The following is a 23,495-nucleotide window of genomic DNA, read 5'->3' as shown; positions in this document are numbered from 1 at the left end:
GAGCCGAAATCAAGAGCTGGATGTTCCACTGACTGAGCCACCCGGTGGCTCCAGGATGCATAGTTTGAAAATGAACACATTCTCCCTTAGAGTTAGGATGGGTTGGTTCTCTCCTGGTCGTCTTTTTTCCCTTCTGTATTGAAAAGATTACTCATCACTTTGCTTGTTCAAGTACACATCTTTCTTCCATCTCAAGCCTTTGTCAAGATTTAATGCACATGTTTCCATAAACACCGAAATCAGTGAGAGTCTGAAATTTAAAAGGAGCCTGTTTTTGGTAGCTAGTTGTTTCTCTGGTTTGCACTTACTGTCTCCCATTGGCCACTTGTTCCTTTGTTGGAAACTTCCATTATTGTACTATCATCCCTGTCAGTCCTTCATTCAGGGTTTTTTTGTTTTTTTTGTTTTAAGATTTTATTTATTTATTTGAGAGAGAACATGAGAGGGGTAAGGGTCAGAGGAGGAGCAGACTCCCCGCTTAGCAGGGAGCCAATGTGGGACTCGATCCTGGGACTCCAGGATCATGACCTGAGCCGAAGGCAGTCGCTTAACCAACTGAGCCACCCAGGCACCCCTCGTTCGTGTTTCTGTGTAATAATCTCTTAACCCTAAAACAGGCAAATGCTAATAAATTCTTTGCTTAGGGAATTATAAATGACTCGGGACATCAATAGCCATATAAGAGTGTTGCCATGTTTATTAATTCAAGGACCTTTTCTTTGTAAAATATTTTAAGCTTTCCAAAGCCCAAAAATTAGCACAGCATCTTAGGTCAGAGAATGAGTTAACTTCCTATGTTGATTTATTTCTGGTAAAAGTCAGCTATCTTTTGGATGAAATGTAACCAACACACACACACACACACACACACACACACACACACACGTACAAAACTTTGTAAATTGATCGAACAGTTCTCTACTGTCTTTTATTTTGATAAATCATCTTACTCAGTATCAGTCGACTGAACTGAATGATATTTCTTTCCTTTTTGAGTGGGAAAAACTAACCTGTCAAATATTCTTCAGTTACGATTTATCTGGAATTTCAAAAACATCTTCAATGGCATAGAACCAAAGATAAATGCTTTGTAAACAGTTCTTAGGGTCTTTTTAAAATTAAAATCTTAGACATAATTTTTCTCCACGATTTAATTTTTCATCTTGGGTTGGACTTAGACACACACACACACACACACACACACACACACACACTCTTTCTGATTACATCTCCAATCATGTCACTGAAAATCTTGATTGCTGAACAAATGACCATAACAATTATCTCAGTTAGCTTGGGGTAAGTGTTCAGTTATCACCAAGATTTGTAAGCAGTTTAGAACTGGGAAATGAGAGACATTTACTTTTGAAGCCACTTAAATGGATGTAGTTGCTTAACATTACAGGAAATTTAACGGGGTGGCAATGAACACTGCCCCTTTATTCTGTACTAAGGAACTAATAGTATTGCTCAGGGTTTTCCCACTTTATTTTTTTCAAGAACTGTTTTTTTTTGTTTTTTAAGATTTTATTTATCTGACAAAGAGAGAGACAGTGAGAGAGGGAACACAAGCAGGGGGAGTGGGAGAGGGAGAAGCAGGCTTCCCATGGAGCAGGGAGCCCGATGTGGGCCTCGATCTCATGATCCTGGGATCATGACCTGAGCTGAAGGCAAATGCTTCTCGACTGAGCTACCCGGGTGCCCCAAGGGTTTTCCCACTTTAGTGCATTCATTTTGGCAGGCAGGTAACTTAAGGAACTCTGGTGTGAACTGGTTTAATGAGTGAGGATCTGGCCCTAATTAATATAACTGAAGTGTTCTATGAGGAGGCTTTTGCTTCTGAACTAGCAAATACAAGGAGGTGTAATAACTTCTCTTTAAAAATATGGCATGTCGACCTCCACAGTCTTCAAGAAGACTCCTGTTTCAGCCTTCTTTTCCATTGTTATCTCCCCTAGCATAAACGACAGGCGCGCTGCCGGAGGGCGCCGCCAGGGGGCGCAAGTCTACAGCGGCTTCGTCAACAATAGGGGCCCTGGAGCACTCCCTCCCCTCCTCTCGCTTGCTTCAGCTTCCGCCGGAAGCGGTTATTGTCAGTCGTTGTCAGGTATTTGAGCTTGTTTGTGGTGGGCTCGCGTGCCTGACTGGGTGAGGCTTGGTTCCGGGACCCCGAGAGGGAAGCTCGAGCGTAAACCCGGGCAGCGGGATGGACGTTCTGAAATCGGAGATCCTCCGGAAGCGGCAGCTGGTGGAGGACAGGAACCTGTTGGTGGTGAGGATCCTTGGGGGTCGTGGGGCTTTGGCGGTCGAAGACGTGGGTGGGTGGGTGGCGCTGGGAGTGAGAGGAGGGGTGAAGGGGTTTGGGCAGAGATGAGGCTTGGTGGGAGCTCCGCAGCTACCCGGAGCGGCCCCCCTAGACCCACCCTTTGACACCTCCCTCGGGAGTCTTAGGGAGGTGGGGAATTTCAGCAAACCCCAAGATTTTGGCAAATTTCTCCCCAGCTGCCCCTTTTCCCTCGAAGTTTCCCCTTCTGCCCCTTACACCCACTTCCATCTGTCCGTATTCTGCGAACGTGCCCCTGTTCTGGTGGTTCACGTCTGCCGTTTTACTAAGGGTTTGTGCCCGGCTGAAAGGAGAGTAAGGGCAGGCCCAGAATTATTTAAAATTTGTAACTCCGTCCTACTGTTGAAACCTGAGTTTTTATTACATCCCCCCAACACATAACAGAAGTCTCTTGGCCAGCCCTTCGCTTGATAGGACGGCTAAAACTGTTGTAGACAAACAGTGGAGAAAAAGGAGAATTGCATGATTTAGAAACTTCCTTAACTAGATGTTCATGACTTTGTTGCTAACAATAACTGAGACCAGGGGTTCTCAAAGCCTTGGGCCTCCGGAGCCCTTTACACTTTTCCAAACTGAGGATCACAAAGGGCTTTTGTTTATGTATTTATCGATATTTACCGCATTAGAAGTTAAAGCTGAGAAGTTTTTCTTATTGAAGTTTAGTTGACATAGAAAATTGTATTAGTTGCAGGTGTATAACATAGTGATCGACAATTACAAACATTAGGAAATGCTGACCATGGTGTAGTTTAACATCTGCCACCCACAAAGGTATTAAAATGTTACTGAGGGTATTCTCAATGCTGCACTTTTAATCCCGTGACTTAATTTTATAACGGTAAGTTTGTATCTTTTAGTCCCCTTTACCTGTTTTGCTTGAGCCCCACCCCCATCACCATTTGTCTGTATTTGTTTCGGTTTTTTTCTTTTTGATTCCATATGTAAGTGAGATCATATGGTATTTCTTTCTCTGACTTAGAGTAATACCCTCTAGCTCCATCTGCATTGTCCCAAATGGCAAGATTTCATTTTTTATATGCAACTATATAATTTTATATAGACTCGACGATTTATAGTCTTTATCTTTCTGCTTCGAAGCATCCAACAGTAGTTTTCAAATTTTTTACTGCCCCAGTCACTTTAAGAAATTTTTATATTTTGCTCTGATATGTATATGGAAAAAGTTTCATGAAACAGTTCTTAACTACATGTGATTGTCATGTTTTAATCAGTTGTTTGATTTAAAAATGCTGGTTGGGAATCACTGAATTGTTTTCATTACCTTATCTGTAGCTGGAAAACACCTGTCTATGTTACGTTGTTCTGGAAGAGCTGCCTCAACTTGGTCATTTCAAATGATGTCGCAGCTTTTTATTGTTAGTTCGAGAGTTGAAATAGTAAGTACTTACTGTGAGTGCCTCTTTGTTAAATTGGAGAAGCTCTTAAAATAGCCTCCTGTCACCTGTCCTAAATGATCTGCCTGGTGTAACTACTCAGAGGTAAGTGTATTCTCTGCGATGCTCTCATTCCAGTGCTTTGGGGCCTTGGTGTTGGTGAATCTTGAGTTAACACAGAGCATCATTATGTGGAAAACCCAGGGGGCTTAAGAAACAGCGGAGCATAATTAGCAGTTTTCGTTGTCATTATGAGAATGGGCTTTGCGTAGAATTCTAGCTTTTTCTCCCCGGTATTTATTGAATGTTTTCTATATATGTTACTCTGTGCCGCAGAGGATTAAAAAAAAGTCATGTTTGATCCTTTAAGGAATATGCATTCTGTTTCACAGAAAATAGAGAAGCCAACATGCAAGATATTCCTTGCTTTTTCTCCCATTAAAACAGGATGAGGTATCAGTTAAAGCTTGGGTCAAGCCTTCCACCTGCACGCTGGATCCCAGCTCATCCTAGCACCACCAGGAACCTGAATGTCACGTATCTCATTTCTTCCTGTGCCTTCAGTTTACTGGTCTACCCCCATCAACCCTGAAACATACTGATGTCTCTTCCATCTTTAACAAGGTGTTGTTTTTTATAACTAGGCTTCTTAAAATAAGTTTTAACCCCTACACACTCCTTAACATGATGCACAAAGGTTCCTGCCCCACAGCGGTACTGAATTGGTTCTAATTAGGGACAGCAGTGACCTCCATGTTTTCTAGCTGACCTCAGCAGCATTTGACACTCTTGACCAGTCTTATTTCTACATGTACCCCTTCACCTATCCTCCTTTATGATAGTACTAAAAGAATTTTGGACTTAAAAAGGTCAAGAGTTAGTAATTTCTGTGCCGGTGAAAATCTGTGCCCATTACACCCCAGCACCAGAGTTCTGGCTCTTTTGAACCTTTTTTCATTTTTTCAGTTATTTGAACTTGCCTTTCTTACTCATCCTTTTCTTTATAATAGTCTTATATAATTTTTTTTTTTTTTTTTTTTTTTTATTTATGTATTTGACAGAGACACAGTGAGAGAGAGAACACAAGCAGGGGGAGTGGGAGAGGGAGAAGCAGGCTTCCCGTGGAGCAGGAATCCTAATGGGGCTCGATCCTAGGACCCTGAGATCATGACCTGAGCCGAAGGCAGACGCTTAACAACTGAGCCACCCAGGCGCCCCAGTAGTCTTCTATAATTTTCTTCAGCTCCTTACTTCATGGTCAGTGAGGGAGCTTTAGAAGGCCCCTTCTCCCTCTCCCACCCCCCCCCCGTGTAGGCAAAAAACAGTGTGGTAGGGACTTTACTGTCCTGTTGATGGCGTATTTTGACATCTGCAGAGTAGATTTTTTCTTCATTTTACTGTAAAAATTTTCAGTTGTGCAGAAAACTTAAAATTGTACAGTTAGAGGGGTGCCTGGATGGCTCAGTTAAACATCTGCCTTAGGCTCAGGTCATGACCTCGGGGTCTTGGGATCGAGCTGTGGGTAAGGTTCCCTGCTTGGCAGAGAATCTGCTTCTCCCTCTCCCTTTGCCCCTCCCTACCACTTGTGACTTCTCTTTCTCTCTCAAATCTTAAAAACTTTAAAAAATTGTACAGTTTGAAATTCACATGCCACAACCTAGATTCTGTAGTTAAACCTGCATTAACATTTTGCTCTATTTGCTTTATCATGTACCTGTCCAGAAACTACTTCAGAGTAGTTATAGCAGTCAGAACTTTTTAGGATCGGTGATAGGCTATCTTAGTAGCTTCTCCACAGTTTGAGGAAGGGGGGACTCACAAGGTTAAGTATTTCAACTCTCACAGCTTAACAATAAAAAGCTGGAACACCACTTGAAATGACCAAAGATGAGGGAGGGAGCTCTTTGGGAACCATACAGACAGGTGTTACTCAGCTGCAGATGGGGTAATGAAAACAATTTAATGATCTTAATATATTTCAAGTTAAGTTACAGACATTGGTACACTTTACCCCTAAACAATTTGGTGTGCATATCATTAATGATCGTTCAGTGTTTGTTTATACGTATTTTTATGTGTATACACAAATTTATATATTAAGAAATACATCAGTGAATTTTGACAAATGCATATGCCTATATGCCTGTGTAATCCCATCTGTATCAAAATACAGAATATTACCTCATTCCATCTTCCAGTCATTCCCTTTGCCTCCCACCCTCAGAAGCCACCACTGTTCAGATTTCTTTGCACCAGTGGTTGGTTTTGCCTGCTCTAAAACTTCACAGGAGTGGAATCATCAGACTGTGCTGGTACGTCAGACTGTGCTCTCCTGTGTTCCACTATGTTTCATCATAATGGTTTGAGTTTTATTCATGTTGGATAGATGAGTTGTTCCTTTTTTTTTTTTGCAGAGTAGTAGTCCATTGTATAAATAGAGCCGGTTTGTGAATCCATTCTTCTGATGTTGGGCTCTTGCCAGGATTTGGCTCTGAAGATGAAAGCTGCTGTGGAACTTGCTTTATAAGTCTGATGTTTGCATTTCTCTGAGGAAAATGCCGGGGAGTGGAATTGCTAGGTCATAGAGTACATATATGTTTTTATAAAAAGCCACCAGACGTTTTTCCAGTGTGCATGGACCACATTACACATCTACCAGCAAGGAGGGTTCAGAGGTCCTCCAGTCTTTTTAAAGACTTAAAAACTTCATATTTCAGCAAGATGTTGACCCTGCTACATCATTGGTGAACTCATGTATAGTGTCTTTTTTTTTTTTTTTTTTAAAGAGAATGCATGCGAGAGAGGGTCTGAGCAGGGGAGGGGCAGATGGAGAGGATCTTAAGCAGGCTCAGCTCGAAGCCCCACGTGGGGCTTGATCACAGGACCCTGAGATCTTGGCCTGAACCACAATCAAGAGTCGGATGCTTGGGGTGCCTGGGTGGCCCAATTGTTAAGCCTCTGCCTTCAGCTCAGGTCATGATCCCAGGGTCCTGGGATCAAGCCCTGCATTGGGCTCCCTGCTCCGCGGGAAGCCCCTTCTCCCTCTCCCACTCCCCCTGCTTGTGTTCCCTCTCTCGCTGTGTGTCTCTGTCAAAAAAAATAAATAAAATCTTAAAAAAAAAAAAAATTGGCTGCTTAACTGACTGAGCCACCCAGGCGTTCCTATAGTGGCTTGGTTTGCATATTCAGGCTGTATATTTGTTGGTTTTCCGGTGTGTTTTTGTAGAGCTCTTGATGATGTTTGTATCTGATATATATAAACACTAAAAACCTTAACATGATTGAGGAAGGCTGATTTTAAATTAATGAAATGTTGACAGTCATGATTAAATGTTTTAAATTTTAATTTTCCTTTATTGGTGTAGGCAGACATTTCAGGTGATATGGTAGATAGGTTTCTGTACTTCGGACCTATGAATCTCAGTTTTATAATCTAGAAAGCACAACTTGGATAGAGTCTGAGAATAACATTTGTGAAGCAGCATGTAGGAATTAGGTTCTGTCTTAAAAAGGAGAAGCACTTTTATATATACCCTTTTCACATTGTTTTTAAAATCTGTCAGGGTGAGGCGCCTGGGTGGCTCAGTTGGTTGAGCGACTGCCTTCGGCTCAGGTCATGATCTCAGGGTCCTGGGATCGAGCCCCACATCAGGCTCCCTGCTCCGTGGGAAGCCTGCTTCTCCCTCTCCCCCTGCTTGTGTTCCCTCTCTCGCTGTCTCTCTCTGTCAAATAAATAAATAAAATCTTTAAAAAAAAAATACAATCTGTCAGGGTGACAGGGCCAATAGAAATGTTAGGTGCTTTAGGAGAGAATCCAAAGAAATTTAAACCATCCGTTCATATGCTATCTTAAAATGTATACCAGCCACTTTTAGATTTCTGTGTTTGTAGGTCTTTATTATGCATTCTGTAGTTAATGCAACAAACTTTGAATATTTTGAATATAGTTAGAAAGGAAATTTGTAAAATGAATAAACAAGTCATAAAATCTAATTGTGGCTGCATCCCTAGATAGCTCTGTAACTTTGGGCAAGTTATCTAACCTGCTTGAGTTACTTTTAAAGGTGCTGTTTTGCTGATATTTAAGTTTTAATACTCTACAATTTTAATTCTATCATAAATGTGTCCCCAGCACTTTATATTTCAAAGTGTATTTTCAGCGTACTTTGTAAAATAACGTTTTACAGTTAGAGAACCTTTAGTTGCTCTTTCAAACTGTTCTTTTTTTCTAAATGGAAGGTATATAAAGAGTGACATATGAAACATGGGTAACCTTTTGTTTTAGACATCCTTTGTTGTCATAAAATGGTCACTTAGTGTAAAGCAAAATATTTTTATCTTTCTAATTCCAAAATGAAAAGCGAATTTTATTGTTAATAATTCATTCAGGGGCAGCTGGGTGGCTCATTTGGTTAAACATCTGCCTCAGCTCAGGTCATGATCTCAGGGTCCTAGGATCCAGCCCTGCATTGGGCTCCCTGCTCAGCAGGGAGATCTTGAGATCTGGAATGCCCCTGGAAGGGATTGGCCTTAGGCAGGAGGAGGGTTTCCTTTTCCATTCCGAAATGAAGAAAGAATTGGTGCAGAGCCAGTAAGGATTGGTACCGGGAGGACTTCTCTTTCAGTGGCTTTCCTTTTCTCTGTAACAGAGTGGCTTAGTCATTTGCTGAGAACGGGGGGAAATGAAGGGATAAGTGGTCTAAGAGCGTGGAGACCGCGTACTGGTCATTGTAGAGAATAGGAGGGCAAGCTAAATGGATACATACACCAGGATCGGCGGGCAGCATTGAGGCTCAAGTGGTTTCAGTATTGCTTGGCACACTGGGTAAAGGCATGGGGAGGGCCAACGAGGGGATTCTACTAGGACCTTGGTTCTCACTTCGTGATTTCAGAACCCCTTTACATGTATAACTGATGGCTCCAGAGAGCTTTTGTTTATATAGGATGTATTTATTGATAATTACTCAATCAGAAAATAAAACTGGGAAATTTAGGGGCGCCTGGGTGGCTCAGTCAGTTAAGCATCTGACTCTTGATTTTGGCTCAGGTCAGGATCTCAGGGTATTGAGATCGAGCCCTGTGTCAGGCTCTGTGCTGGACGTGGAGCCTGCTTGAGATTCTTTTTCTCTCTCTGCCCTCCCCCACCCGCCTTACTGGCACATGCGTGCACTCTGTCTCTCAAAAAAATAATAATTAAAAAATTAAAACTGGGAAATTTAAAAATACTTATATTCCATGTTGACTTCTATTTCATACTATAATAAACCTGTGTGTGTTAACATAATGCTTTTATGAAAACTATTTTCCAAGACGAAATTAGCAAGAAGAATGACGGTTTACAATTTTGCAAATCTTTTTAATTCCTTTCATGTTAGAAGACAGTTGGATTCTCCTATTGATCCATTTAACCTGTTGCGATACATTGTTTTTGTTCAAGTATATGAGGAAACCTCATCTTAATACAGCTAGGTAGTTGGAAAAGGTAGTATTTTAATAGCCTTTTCAGATAACTGTGGATATCCTTCTTTGATACTATATTAAAACTACACAATGGTAAATTTTTTAAAGATGAGAGTATGGATTCTGACCGTTATCAATTAACTTTTTTTTTTTTAAGATTTTATTTTTAAGTAATCTCTATACCCAGTGTGGGGCTCGAACTTAAAACCCCTTGATCAAGAGTCACATTCTCCGCTGGCTGAACCAGCCAGGTGCCCCATCAGTGAACTTTTTGTATATTACAATCTATTGATCTATTATGCTCCAGATCTGTTCTGATCTATTCTCATAAATCTTTTGCTGATGCATAATTTTGGAATTGTTTCCTTTGTACTGTTATAGTTTGCTGAGTTACATAGATCTTTTACATGGTGATATGTTTCATTAGATGATATAAAAAATGGCATTCATTAATATCACCACTGATTCATCAGAAAAGTTTTTAAGTATGGGGAAGCCATCAAGTTCATAGTGATGGTTGCAAGTTTGCCACCATCTGATTTTTGCTTGAAAGATGGAATTTTATCATAGGCAACAAATAGTATCATTGTCCTTTTAGTAACAGGCTTGCTTTGTTCAGTTTTGAGAAAACGTCTGCCAAACAGGAGAGAACTGTCCTACTCTATTATGGAGCAAAACTGCTTTATATGTTTGATTTCATCATACCAAATATTAAAAGACAAAGAATACAATGAACTCTGAGACATAAAGATCAGTACTTACCTTTATTTGTGCTGAGGTTCCAATGGGTTTCCTCACCACCGCTTTTGTACCATCAGTGCAAGTGTGATTGCAGGGAAAAGGGGGGTGCATAACCTCTCAGTATTATAATGATAATACGTCTGACCTTGCAGAAACTCTGAAAAGGTCTTAGGGACCCCCCCAGACGTCCATGAGCCACATTTTGAGAATCAGTGTTCTGGGCTAAGATTTTCTTAGGTGTATTCCATGGAATTGGGGCATGCCAGTAAAGATGCTACCACAGACTGCACCACAGACTCTGGCCTGGAGAGTCCTTTACTTTTTTCCTACCTCTCCGCTCTTTCTGAGAGGATACCAGTATGTGCTTATCAGCTTATTTATATGAAATGGGACAGCTAGGGGCTCCTGGGTGACTCAGTCAGTTAAGCGTCTGCCTTCGGCTCAGGTCAGGATCTGGGGTCCTGGCTCTGCGGGAGTCTGCTTCTCCCTCCTTCTCTGCCCCTCCTCCCACTTGTGCTTCTCTCTGTCTCACTCTCTCTGTCTCTAAAATAAAAAAATAAGCTTTAAAAAAAAATACAACAGCTACATCCTGTGTAGTCAAAAGAAACAGCTGATGCTGGGATAAGATATTGGGAGTGAAGGACGGCAGCTTGCAATACTGGATCAGTTCAAAGGATTTAAGGACCAGAGTTCTAGTTATGCGTATTACTCATGAGGCTCAGTAAGTTGTGAAAATGTCCCCTGCCCTTTCTCTCAGGTCTCTCATGTCTAAACTGGGGTTAATATCATTGCTTTCTCAGGTAGTATTGCCGTTGGAATGATGCCATCAGTTCCTTATTCCAGACAATACCTTCAACTTTACATCTGTAAAGCTGTGCTTAGTGTGTGGTAGATGAATTAGTGAATGAATGTTCATTGAATAGACTAAAACAAAACTGTTTATCATGAGAAATTTAAACATATACAAAAAGAATTACATAATGAACCTCTGTCTAAACTCTTGTAACTCTAGAAAATAAGAACATGTTCTTTAATAAACAAGATGTGATCCTACCCAACAAAATTAGTTAGGTCCTTAATATCATTAAATACTCCTCTCATGTTCCAATGTCTGCAATTGAATTAAAATATATACATACATGTTTTTACAGTTTGTTCAAATCCGATCCACTCAGTCCAATCATTGCATTTGTTTACTATGACTCTTGGTTTCTTTTGATCAAGAACATTTTCATTCACCCCCCCTCTTTTTTTTTTTTTAAGATTATTTATTTATTTGACAGAGAGAGAGAAGCACTAGTAGGCAGAGAGGCAGGCAGAGGGAGAAGCAGGCTCTCCACTGAGCAGGGAGCCCAATGCGGGACTCGATCCCAGGACCCTGGGATCCTGGCCTGAGCCGAAGGCTGCCGCTTAACTGACTGAGCCACCCAGGTGCACCCCCCGCCCTTTTATGCCATTAACTTGTTGGAGAAACTTGCTAGTTTGGTAAATGTCCCAGTGTTTGCTTCCCAGCAATGGTGTTTAGCTTATTTCCCTATTCCCTAGATTTCTAATAAACTAGAGATGAGACCTACCATCAACAGATGAATGGATAAAATGTGTGTATATATGTACACACTCACACACACACACACACTGGAATATTACTCAGTCATCAAAAAGAAAAATCTTGTCATTTGCGGTGACATGGATGGAACTAGAGGGTATTATGCTAAGTGAAATAAGTCAGAGAAAGACAAATACCATACGATTTCACTCATGTGGAATTTAAGAAACAAAACAGATGAACATGGGGGAAGGGAAAGAAAAATAAAAACAAGAGAGGGGGGATGGGTTAGCCTGGTGATGGGTGTTAAAGAGGGCACATTCTGCGTGGAGCACTGGGTGTTATGCACAAACAATGAATCATGGAACACTACATCAAAAACTAATGATGTATGGTGATTAACATAACAATAAAAAAATTAAAAAGAGAGAGGCAAACCATAGGAGACTCTTAGCTTATAGAGAGCAAACTGAGGGTTGCTGGAGGGGAGGTGAGTGGGGGCACTTGATCTAATGAGCACTAGGTGTTATATGGAACTCAGAAATCACTGAATTCTACCCCTGAAACTAATAATACACTATATGTTAACTAAATTGAATTTAAAATGAGACTTAAATGTGTGATTAGATGGACATGCGGTTTTTGGGCAAGAATACTTTGTAGATGCTATGTGTATCACATAGGGGACATGTAATGTTTTCCTGATACCAGGCTTGACCGGTGCCTTCAAGTGTGGCAGCCTGAGCTGTCCAGTGTTCACCATCAACCCTTCTTGTCATGAACTTAGCATCCATGATTATTGCCAGAGTGAATGAGCTTGGGTACTGTGAGTTGCTAAATACATGTGTGGAGGTATTTCTTAGGTACTATTACAGTTACTACTAATAAACTAGGGCAGTAGCTTTATTTGAGCTAAATCATTAGTGGAATAATATCCAAGAGGGATAGCAGTAGATGGTAACAATGTCCAAATTAGGGACTATAGGTTTAACAATGAGAATAATGTATGTAGTAGAGAATTACTGTTTTTTTCTCCTACAGATTTAAAGCTTGTCTCATAACATTGAATCTTATAAAACAAATAGCTTTAAACGATTTTAATACTTCCAAACGATTTCATGTCGAGATTCAGAATTAATACAATTTTAAGACTTGATTAATACAAATACAATTAACTGATAAAAAAGATTCCAAGTGACAAGAATTTGGACACACCCTTGGAGCTCTCTGGGTAATGGGAGTTAAGATGTCAGATATAGTTAACCCTAAATTTTGTTCAGTTTCTGTTGGGAGAAAATAAAGCATCCTATTTTATGTGGTTCGTAATGAATTCATTTGTCGAAATTATCATTGAAACCAAACACTGGGAAATCAAATCAAAACAATGTGAACATTTGGAAAATATTGTTGGTTTCTTCTCTTTGCTGTTGGATATGCCTGTTAAACTGATGCTGTAAGAAAAATACTTCGTATTTAGAGCAGGGTAGAGAACAGGTGCCATGTTCAAGAAATCACTATAATCTCTATAGAATCAAACTTGACCATGCTCTTGAAAAACTGAAGAATGTTTTTAGGTTGACTATGGAACATGAAATTTTACCCAGGGACCTATTAATGTACTTCTTTCTTCAATAGGAAAATAAAAAGTATTTCAAGCGTAGTGAACTTGCAAAAAAAGAAGAGGAAGCATATTTTGAAAGATGTGGCTACAAGGTATGACTGCCTGCTTTTATGTTATTGTATATTTCTGAGTTTAAATTTTTATAGCTGTTAAAGTGACAAAATTATTGATCTCTGTTCACTTTATCAATGTTATACATTAGCCAATAAATGAGAAGCCATCTGGAGAGGTATGAGCTTTTTTCTTTTCTTTTCTTCTTTTTTAATCTTGAATTCAGGAAAATGGAAATTACATGCATGACTTTTGGCTTGGAATGGTTTGGCTTTTTGTGGACAGCATGAAGTGGCTTGAGACCAAAGCTTGAATTTTTTTTTTTCTTTTAATTCCTGGATCTGATACTGCCTCATCTTCATCTCCACCACCACTCCTTTTCCCCACCTCTCCCAATTAAAGTCTATTTTAAAGGGTTTCAAAACATTTCATTCAATCACAGTGGTATTACCAGTGGTATTTTCCCCACTTTCACTTGAATATTTTAAGCCATTGTTTTTTGTTTGCATTGTTAATAATTCCTTTTGGCCCTGAGTACCTCTGCCTGAGATAGAATGCCATACAACATTTATATGCTTTTGTGTAATAAGGTACCACATTTCAAACACTGCTTGTCTATTGTATAGAAAATATGTAGAAATATTTGTTAGAAACAAATGAGTTGTCTGGAAGACTGTATATTTTTGAAGCATGACTAAAAGTATCAAGGTTACCCTATTATTCTGTTCAGCTGTTATCCTAGTTGAATAATATTTTGGGGTTTTTATTGGGAGGGGTTAAATATTATGAGGTGAAATTCTGTTTAAATTACTTTAAAAGAAGACAGTAGTTTGATAATTTTTTAAACAAAATTTAGAGGTTCTGTTGAAATATTTTTGCCAGATCCTAAATTTGACATCAACTTTTTGCTTGTGAAATGTGTATAATATATTCTTGTGCATGTGATGGGGAAAGTTCTAGAAATTAATTTATCTGGCATAGCATTTCTAGAAGGAAGCATGAGGAACGCAAATTTGGTTTTGTAGTGTTGGCAGAGGGCAAGTGTTAAAAATGTAGTTTTACGTTTCTGATAGATTTCTAAAATACGAAAGTTTGCATTTGTATTTTGATATTTTCCATAAATATATTGGTTTCATTTGCTTCCAGTTTAGGAAGTTAAAACAATTTATGTAAATAGCTATCGAATAGATACTCAGAAGAATTCTCATCTTTTGCTTGCCCATCGTTGTCTAATGGACACTTGATCTGGAGAGAGAATCATTGACCATGGGTTTAGTGTGCTGACTTGTTGCTTTCCCAGATCCCTAAGTTTGAACCTTTTCAACTTTTTGGTAAGGTAGGAAAATAATTTAAAACAGGGGCAGTTTTGCGTTGTTTAGGTTGCTTCAGTGATACATTGGTACTTTCTTGTTTAGAGAGAAGCACTGAAGCAAAATAACTAAAGGTACCTCTTGTAACATTGAGTCCTGCTGACAATATGTCTTCGATTTTTTTTTTCCTACAAGCAGTGAACTGGCATCCTATAATTAAAAAATGCTTTTCATCCTGAGATTTTGGGAGAACTACCTGTTTTTATGCTTAAAAAGAAAGCACGGGGTTTTCTCTCTAAAACATGTTTAATATTTCCTTCTTGGTAGTGATGAAAATACAGCATTTATTACTTGTATTCCTTTATGAAAACTAGTTACCATTTATGAGGCTTGGTGCCCATTTGGTTTGTGAAAATACGGAAGTTTAGTTTTTTACTTCAATTTCCTTGGTCAGCACCGATTAACATAACCTTTAGCCATTAACTACAGAATCAGAAATGATAGAATTTTAACCATATAGCCTTTCTTAATTGAATGCTTTTTCCTTAATGTTGACCTTTTATGGTTTTTTTGATCTTCTTTTGGCATTTTATTTTATTTATTTTATTTTTTTTTTAAAGATTTTATTTATTTGACAGAGCACAAGCAGAGGGAGAGAGAGGGAGAAGCAGGTTCCCCGCTGAGCAAGGAGCCCGATGCGGGACTCCATCCCAGGACCCTGGGATCATGACCTGGGCCGAAGGCAGCCGCTTAACTGGCTGAGCCACCCAGACGTCCCTTCTTTTGGCATTTTAGATTAGTCTCATGATCAGATGGGAAACCATGTTCCAGTATGTTTTTACAGACCACACACACCATGGGGCTTATAAATTGGCTGAGCTTAATTGTCCTAAACTGTGAGCTGGGCAGCAGACTCAAAGCACGTGAAGAGATTTTCCCCTGCGGGTCGCTATGCACAAGAATGCCCGCTCTGGGTGGGGTGGGGGCCGAGGGGCTGTAGCTGTCGTTCATGCCGCGCTGCTCCTCTTTCCCTGGCATTCGTCACTTCGTTTGGGGGCAGACTCTGTAGCTTTGGGAGTGTTTGTACATGTCCAGCAGTGATTTCGGTACACTTGGAATCCTATCTTTCAAAAAGGAGGGTAGGAAAAAGCAGGAGCTTGAGGCTTCACAGGTTTCTTAGAAAGCAGTTCTTTTTTTTTTGAGTCTTCACTTAAAACCCAGAGCAAGGGTCGCATAACTCTGTAGGATGATTTCTCAAGCAAGTTGATTGTTTTTAAGAAAAAAGTAAAATTCTTTAGGGAGAAAGGAGTCTAAATTTCCGCCCTTTTAAAAGGTTTTGATTTTGGAAACCATTATATTTCTGTCCCTTTTCAGTAGCAAGAATGCTGTCTCCTGTGTGCATGTTTGCTACTTGTGTCTCTAAGGTGGAGGAGTTTGAGGAGTTTTCAAAAGCATGTACCTTTATGAAGAGATTTTTCCTCGGTAGAACATTTAGAAAACCTTAAATATTTAAAACGTTTAATTTCCATGACCAGTTAATGCAAAGAATGGTAAATATTAGCTGTATTATATTTTACAAAACTGAATTTTTATTTCTTTTGGCTATTAATACAGATACAGCCGAAAGAGGAGGACCAGAAACCATTAACTTCTTCCAACCCAGTGCTAGAACTTGAACTGGCAGAGGAAAAGTTACCCATGACACTTTCTAGGCAAGAGGTAAGTTTATGTAGGGTGTTTGATTGGGGGAGGGGTGGATCTTCAGAGCATTTGCATTTATCTCCAGTTCTTTCCAGTAAGCTCTGTGTCATTAGTGCCTATATAACATGTCTGACTGAACTAAAATAATGTGCAGCTAGCCAGTTTTTCTTTTTGAGGTTCTAAATTAATCTCCGTTCTTGTTTTTTTTTAAGATTTATTTATTTTAGAGATCACACATGCGTGAGCACAGGGGTAGGGACAGAGGTAAAGGGAGAGGGGAGAAGCAGATGCCCCGCTGAGCAGGGAGCCAGACATGGGGGCTCAACATGGGGCCTGAGAGGCTTGGGGGCTCAATCTCAGGACCCTGAGATCATGACCTGAGCCAAAGGCAGATGCTTAACTGAGCCACCCAGATGCCCCAGTCTCTGCTTTTCTTGATACTCTGAAACTTTTTAAAGAATATATTTTTCCAAACTTTAAAAATTAAACACATTGTTCTAAATATATATATATTAAGTAATGATACATAGATTATTTTAAACATACATTTTGTAACAATACATCTTTCTACGGCAAAACACATCTATATAATTTTTTATGATTATATAATTTCCCATAATTTAGAAACCTATTATTTTAAAAATCAAACAGTAATGGTCATTGAGATTGCTTCAGCATTTCCTGATTATAAATCAAACTAAGATGAACATCTTTATACAGATGTCATTGCATGATGCTAATGTATGATTCTTCCCTTTGGAAAATTTGCTAGAAGCATGGTTTCTGGAGTCTGTTGACTAAAGCCTGTGCATTTCTGTGACTTGAGTTACATATCACCACAGGGCTCTATAGAACTGTTGTCCCAGTTTGTACTCTTTAACTACAGTGCTCGTCTATACTCTGGTCAGTATCAACTACTACTTATCTGAAAAAGCCAAAAACAACAAAAATTTTAAGATAACTCATGTGACGTGAAGAATGCAAACTATACAGAGGGGTACCAAACAAAAAAGGAACAGAAGGAAAGGGAGGAAAGGACAGCTGACTCTAAATGCTGTCATGGGAAAATTAGATGAAGGAATTTGGAATACCTAGCCCAAAGAGAAGAATATTGGAGACCTAAAAAAAAACAAACAAAACAAAACCATTGATAGCAGCTGTAATTTTGAAAAAGAATTTCGTATTCTCTGTGGTTTCATAAAGTAGAACTAAGATAAGTGGGTAGAAGTTTGAGGGAGGGAGGTTTTAGTTTATTGTGAGAAATAAAACCTGTCTGTCCAAAACTGGGATGAAGCGATGTGGTCCCTGTCATTTGTCAGTCACGGACCTGGTAGAGGTGTGTTTGAGGTCATTTCTGCATTGATGGACGATAGCACCGGATGGCCTCTTAAACTCCTTTTGAATATCAAACTTTGGTTAACTCAGTGGAGCTCAACCAGTAGTATCTGTGCTACTATTTACATTTTCAGGTAAGTTCTTGATACTTAAAAAATATTTTGGATCAACCTTTATTTTTCTGTTATTTTTTTCTTGTTATGAAATGGAACATGTATACGAATAACATACTAAACATGCATGTGCAATATAATGAAGGATTATAAAACAAACACCAATTAACCATCACCCAAGTCAAGACACACTATTATCAGCCCCTCAAAGCCTGACCTGTGCCCTGCCCTGAGCATTACTCACTTCTCTTCTGGGAGATAAGTGTTTGGTTTTAATATAGTCTTGGAATGCTGACACCAGGCTATGGTCCGTGAGTTATCAACTGACTCTGGACTTATTTTCCTTCTATATAAAAAAAAAAGTATATAAAAGTTACCACTCCCTTCCATCTTAATGTTTTTCTTAGGTATTCTGTGATACAGATGGAGCCTTTGCTGAAACGGTCAGCCAAAGGACCTTAAACATGGTAGGGTTTTTTAAGGTGTGACAGTAACTCATTATATCCATTCACGGAAAATGAAAGAAAAAACAAACACAACTGACTTTTTCTATCTACATTTCAAAATAAGTATTTGGTCACCTAAAGGAGGAATTACTGTTACTCAAAACATTGGAATTACTTTTATTGTTATTCTTACAGGTTATCAGAAGATTGAGAGAAAGAGGAGAACCAATCAGACTGTTTGGAGAAACTGATTATGATGCTTTTCAGCGTTTAAGAAAAATAGAGATCCTCACACCAGAAGTTAACAAGGTAAGAAGTCAGAACAAAACTTGAGAAAGATTACTGTACCATATAAACAAGAATAGTATGGAGTTTGAATAATTGCATTATTACAGGCAAAGATGGAAAAATAAAGTTGCCAGATTATTGCTACTGAATGTAAACTTTAATTTTTTTAAAAAGCACCTATCTTAAGCCTGCAGTTCAGTGCATTTTGACAAATCCACTCCGAGCGTGTAACCACCACCCTTAGGAAGATACAGAAAGTTTTTATCACACAAAAACATGCCCAGTGCCCCTTCTTAGCCAGTCCTGTTCTTCTGCTCGATGCTTGCACAAACACCTTGTAAAGTTCTATCCCTGTAGATTAATTTTGCTTGTTCTGCATTTCATATAGATGGAGTCACGAGAGTATGTCTGGCTTCTTATGCTGAGCATAGTTTTAAAATTACTGTTTCTGCAGAAATCAGTAGTTTGTCCCTTTTCATTGCTGATGATAGTTATCTGAATATCCCACCATTTGTTTTCAGCTTCAGGCTGTTACGAATAATACTGCTATGAACATTCTTAAACAGGTCTGTTTTTGACCTGTGTTACTTCTCTTTGGTAAATATGTTCTATCTCTTAGTAAGTCTCTGAAGTAGAATTGCTGAATAATAAGAGTAAATGTGTGCTTTAGTTTTTAAGAAATGCCAAGTATTTCTAAATGTTATCAGTATTTGTTATTTTAAGTCTTTTAAATTGTAACCATTCTCTTGTCTGTGTAGTAGTAGTATTTCATTGCAATTTTATTTACAGCCTCCTGTTAAACTAAAGGTAATGAGTATCTTATCACATCTTAAGTATCTTATAGCCCATATATTTCTCTGGTTAGTGCGTGTTAAAATCTTTTGTTCATGTTTTAATTGGGTTATTTGCCCTTTTATTTTTGAATTGTAGTTCTTTGTATGTTCTGAATACAAGTCCTTTGTCAGATGTACTGATACATGGTTTGTGACTATTTGCTGCTAGTCTTTGGCTTACCTGCTCTTTTCATGGTGTCTTTTGATGGGCAGCAGTTCTGCATTTTGATGAAGTCCACTTTTTTATGGTTATTGCTTTTGGTGTTTTTCTTAAATATTTGCCTATCCCAAGGTTTTGAAGAGATGCTCTTTATTTTCTCTAAAAGCTTAACAGTTACAGCTTTTAGGGCTTTTTTCTTGTTTTATAGCTCAGAACATGGTCTGTCTTGGTGAATATTCCATAGGCTCCTGAAAAAAAATGTCTTTTATACACTGGGTAAATGTCATTTACAGTAGTGTTGTTCAGATCTTCTGTGGCCTAAATAACTTACCCATTTGCTCTCTCAGTTACTGAGAGGTCTGGTGATCTGTGGCTGTGTAACAAACCACCCCAAAACTGAAGAGTTCAAACAATTTATAAAATCTTTTTCAGGGGCGCCTGGGTGGCTCAGTCATTAAGTGTCTGCCTTCAGCTCAGGTCATGATCTCGGGGTCCTGGGATTGAGCCCCACATCGGGCTCCCTATTCCGCGGGGGGCCTGCTTCTCCCTCTCCCACTCCCCCTGCTTGTGTTCCCTCTCTTGCTGTCTCTCTCTCTAATAAATAAATAAAATCTTAAAAAAAAAAAATCTTTTTCAGTCCTCTATGTCTATAACAAACCACCCTGAAGCTTAGTAACTTAATTTATTATTATCTTTTACGGTTCTGTGGTTTGATTGGGGGTAAACTGGACAGTTTTTTTGCTTGGAGTCTCGCATGTGATTGCAGTTAGATGTGGACTGTGGCCAAGGTCATCAAAGGCTCCCTTGGACTGGCCTTCCAACTGCATAATATCTTAGAGGTTCATCTGTGTGATAGTGTAGGTCAGAATTTCCTTCCTTCCTAAGGCTGAATAGTTCTCTCTTATATGTATGGAGAGAATTTGTTTATCCATTCAGCTTCGATGGGCATTTGAGTTGTTGCTACCTTACAGCTATTGTGAATAATGCTGCTTTGAACATAGGTTTACAAATACCTGTTTGAGTCCCTGCTTTCACTTCTTTTGTGTACACCCCAGATGTAGACTTGGTGGATCATGAAGTCAACTTCTTTTAAGGATAAATGAATAAGAATATTCTTCCATAGTAATGTTCACAGCAGTTTTACAAAAAATTTTCAGTCCTGTTTAAAACCTTAAATTCTTAGAGTTAGTGGTTTTTGTAATGCTTCATTTTTACCAACATTAATTTCTTTTCTGTATCCTGAGTTCCTTTCTTAACCAAAGATAGTATTAAAATACTAATGTGAACTATTAGTATGTGATTTAATTTTTCTACTAATCATGTTTCATTCCTTGAATTTTCTAGTTATTAATATTAATTTATTACAACCTGCTGTATATTAATCTTGCTCAAGCTTGTCCCAGATACTAAAAAGAGTTTCTCGTTTGTAAAATTTTTTTTTTTTTTAAGATTTTATTTATTTGACAGAGACACAGTGAGAGAAGGAACACAAGCAGGGGGAGTGGGAGAGGGAGGAGAAGCAGGCTTACCGCCGAGCAGGGAGCCCCATGTGGGGCTCGATCCTACGACCCTGGGATCAGGATCTGAGCTGAAGACAGACGCTTAATGACTGAGCCACCCAGGCACCCTCTCATTTGTAAATTTTTTCAAAAATGAGGTATAACTGACATATTAGTTTCAGATGTACACAACTTAGTGATTTAATATTTATGTATGTTGTGAAATGATCCCCACAATAAGTATAGTTAATACCTGTCCCCATACATAGTTACACATTTTTTTTTTCTTGTGGTGAGGACTTTTAAGATCTATTCTTACCACCTTTTAAGTAGGCATTCACTGTGGTCACCATGCTGTGCATTACATCCCTGTGACTTATTTTATAATTGGAGCTATTTGAAGATGATAACATAAGTGTAAATGCGTTCTAAAGCTCTCCGTATTTACTCCTCCCAGCCACATCTTAGGTTTTTGATGTCACATTTTACATGTTTTTCTTGTGCATCCTTTAACTAAATGATTGTAGTTATTTTTACTACCTTTGTCTTTATAAGTGATTAATCTGCTACCTTTACTGTATATGTACCTATTCCAGTGAGATTTATACTTTCATATGTTGTAGTATTACTAATTAATCCTTTGAGCTTGAAGAAGGCCCCTTAACATTCCTTTTGAGGCTGGTTTAGTGGCGATGAACTCACTTAGTTTTGCTTGTCTGGGAGACTATTTCTCTTCCAATTCTGAATGATGACTTTGTGAGGTAGAGTATTCTTGTTTTGAAGTTTTTTTTTTTGCAGCAGTTTGAATATATTATGCTCTACCCCCTTTGTCCTGCAGAATTTCTGCTGAAAAATCTGCTAATAGTCTTATGTACACAACAAATGGTTTTTATTTTGCTGCTTTTAATAGTCTCTCCTTTACCTTTTGATAGTTTAATTAGAATGTGTCTTAGTGTGAGTACGTGTAAGTTTTTGAGGTGATTGCCATACATTTTCCACAGCAGCTGCACCATTTTACATTTCCAGCGATGAAAGGTTCCATTTCTCCACATCCTAGCCAACACTTACTACTACTACTATCTTTGATCATAGCCATCCTGATGGATTTGAAGTGGTATCTTATTGTGTGTATTTTTTTTAAGGTTTTATTTATTTGAAAGCACGAGAGAGAGAGCGTGCACAAGCAGCGGGAAGGGGCAGAGGGAGAGGGAAAAGCAGACTTCCCGCTAAGCAGGGAGCCCGACGTGGAGCTCAGTCATGACCTGAGTCAAAGGCAGATGCTTAACTTACTGAGCCACCCAGGCGCCCCCTTACTGTAGTTTTGATTTACGTTTCCCTAATGACTAGTGATGTTAAGCATCTTTTTGTTTGCTTATTGGCCTTTTATGTGTGGTCTTCTATTCAAGACCTTTGCCCATTTTTAGTTGAGTGGTTTTTTTATTGTTGTTACATGTAGCAGTTCTTTATATATTCTGGATATCAGTCATTATCAGATTAGTGACTTGCAAATATTTCTCCCATTGCACAGGTTATCTTTTCATTCTATTGATAGTATCTTTGCAGAAAAGTTTTTAATTTTGATGAAGCCCAATTTTGTTCTTTTGTATTTTGGGTTTTTTTTGCCTGTGCCTTTGGTGTTGTATCCAAGAAATGATTGCCAAATCCAGTATCATGAAGCTTTTCCCATGGGTTGTCTTCTGGGAGTTTTCTAGTTTTAGCTATTAAATGTACATCTTTGATTCATTTTGAGTTAGTTTTTGTATGTGGTGTAAGGTATGGGTCCAGCTTTAAGGCCTCTTCTTTTATCAAATGGTCACAAACTGGATGTGAATAGATGGTGGAATTTGCTGGTTTATCAGAAACCTAGTGAAGGCCTAGGATATAGATGAGAAACTAGTTTCATATTGTTGACATTGCTGAATGGTAGGGGATTCAGAGTAGTTACAGTGAGGTTAGACGTTTTAAATAAACTGGGAAAATGGGTTGAAGGCTCTAGTGGAGACCTGGTCACTTGCGCTAGACCTCATTAGAAAATTTCAGCATTTATGAATATTCTCATTTGGATTTGTCAACACATATGTTTGATTTTTCTGACCAGAGTAGCTATTGTGCATACATTCTTTAAAATTTAAATATGTTCATTATAATTAACTTTGGACAATGATGATAGCTGCGTAATAAATTGAAATCTTGGAGTCTCTAGTTTTACTAAGCTCTTAACTCTTGTGGAGGAAAAAAAATGAATTATACTTACTAGTAGTGAAAAATCAGAAGGGAAACATCAGTGAAATTCCACAATGTGTGTATTTTTTCACCTTTCTCAGGGATTGAGGAATGATCTGAAAGCAGCTTTGGATAAGATCGACCAGCAGTACCTCAATGAGCTTGTGGGTGGTCAGGAACCTGGAGAGGAAGACACACAGAATGATTTGAAAGTTCATGAGGAAAACACCACAATTGAAGAGTTAGAGGTAATCTCTACACCCACCTGATCTCATTACCCCATCATATCCCTTCATTCTCTGGGGCAGATCTTGAGTTCATCAGATTGTTCAGTTCAGAGCACACTACATGGTCTGTGGTCATTACAAAGGCCCCCTTTTTTTTTTTTAATTTCGTGCTTTTATTTATTCACTCCCTTTTTTTTTTTTTT

The 23,495-nt window shown here is 38.8% G+C and overlaps 1 protein-coding gene across 6 annotated transcripts in view; it reads left to right on the top strand.

Moving 5' to 3' along the window:
- The window catches only part of PRPF18 (pre-mRNA processing factor 18), a 74,658-nt gene that overhangs the window by 30,665 nt on the left and 20,498 nt on the right, over window positions 1-23,495 (top strand). Inside the window, exons 1-7 of one of the 6 annotated variants that reach the window (XM_073879909.1) lie at window positions 2,085-2,272; window positions 3,638-3,741; window positions 13,121-13,198; window positions 13,309-13,335; window positions 16,082-16,186; window positions 18,258-18,371; window positions 23,167-23,313. In XM_073879909.1, coding sequence (XP_073736010.1) covers window positions 3,655-3,741; window positions 13,121-13,198; window positions 13,309-13,335; window positions 16,082-16,186; window positions 18,258-18,371; window positions 23,167-23,313 — 558 coding nt within the window. In that variant the 5' untranslated portion in view covers window positions 2,085-2,272; window positions 3,638-3,654. Of the gene's footprint in view, window positions 1-2,070; window positions 2,273-3,637; window positions 3,742-4,974; window positions 4,996-13,120; window positions 13,199-13,308; window positions 13,336-16,081; window positions 16,187-18,257; window positions 18,372-23,166; window positions 23,314-23,495 lie in introns of those variants that run through there. The other 5 variants (XM_073879910.1, XM_025853464.2, XM_073879912.1 and 2 more) reach the window with 5 other exon arrangements.

Source organism: Callorhinus ursinus, unplaced genomic scaffold, assembly GCF_003265705.2.
Source record: "Callorhinus ursinus isolate GAN/ISIS: 27379988/994484 unplaced genomic scaffold, GSC_fseal_2.0 scaffold36, whole genome shotgun sequence".
Taxonomy (NCBI): domain Eukaryota; kingdom Metazoa; phylum Chordata; class Mammalia; order Carnivora; family Otariidae; genus Callorhinus; species Callorhinus ursinus.
The sequence above is the reverse complement of the archived record's forward strand: the minus strand, read 5'-3'. Positions and strand labels throughout refer to the sequence as shown.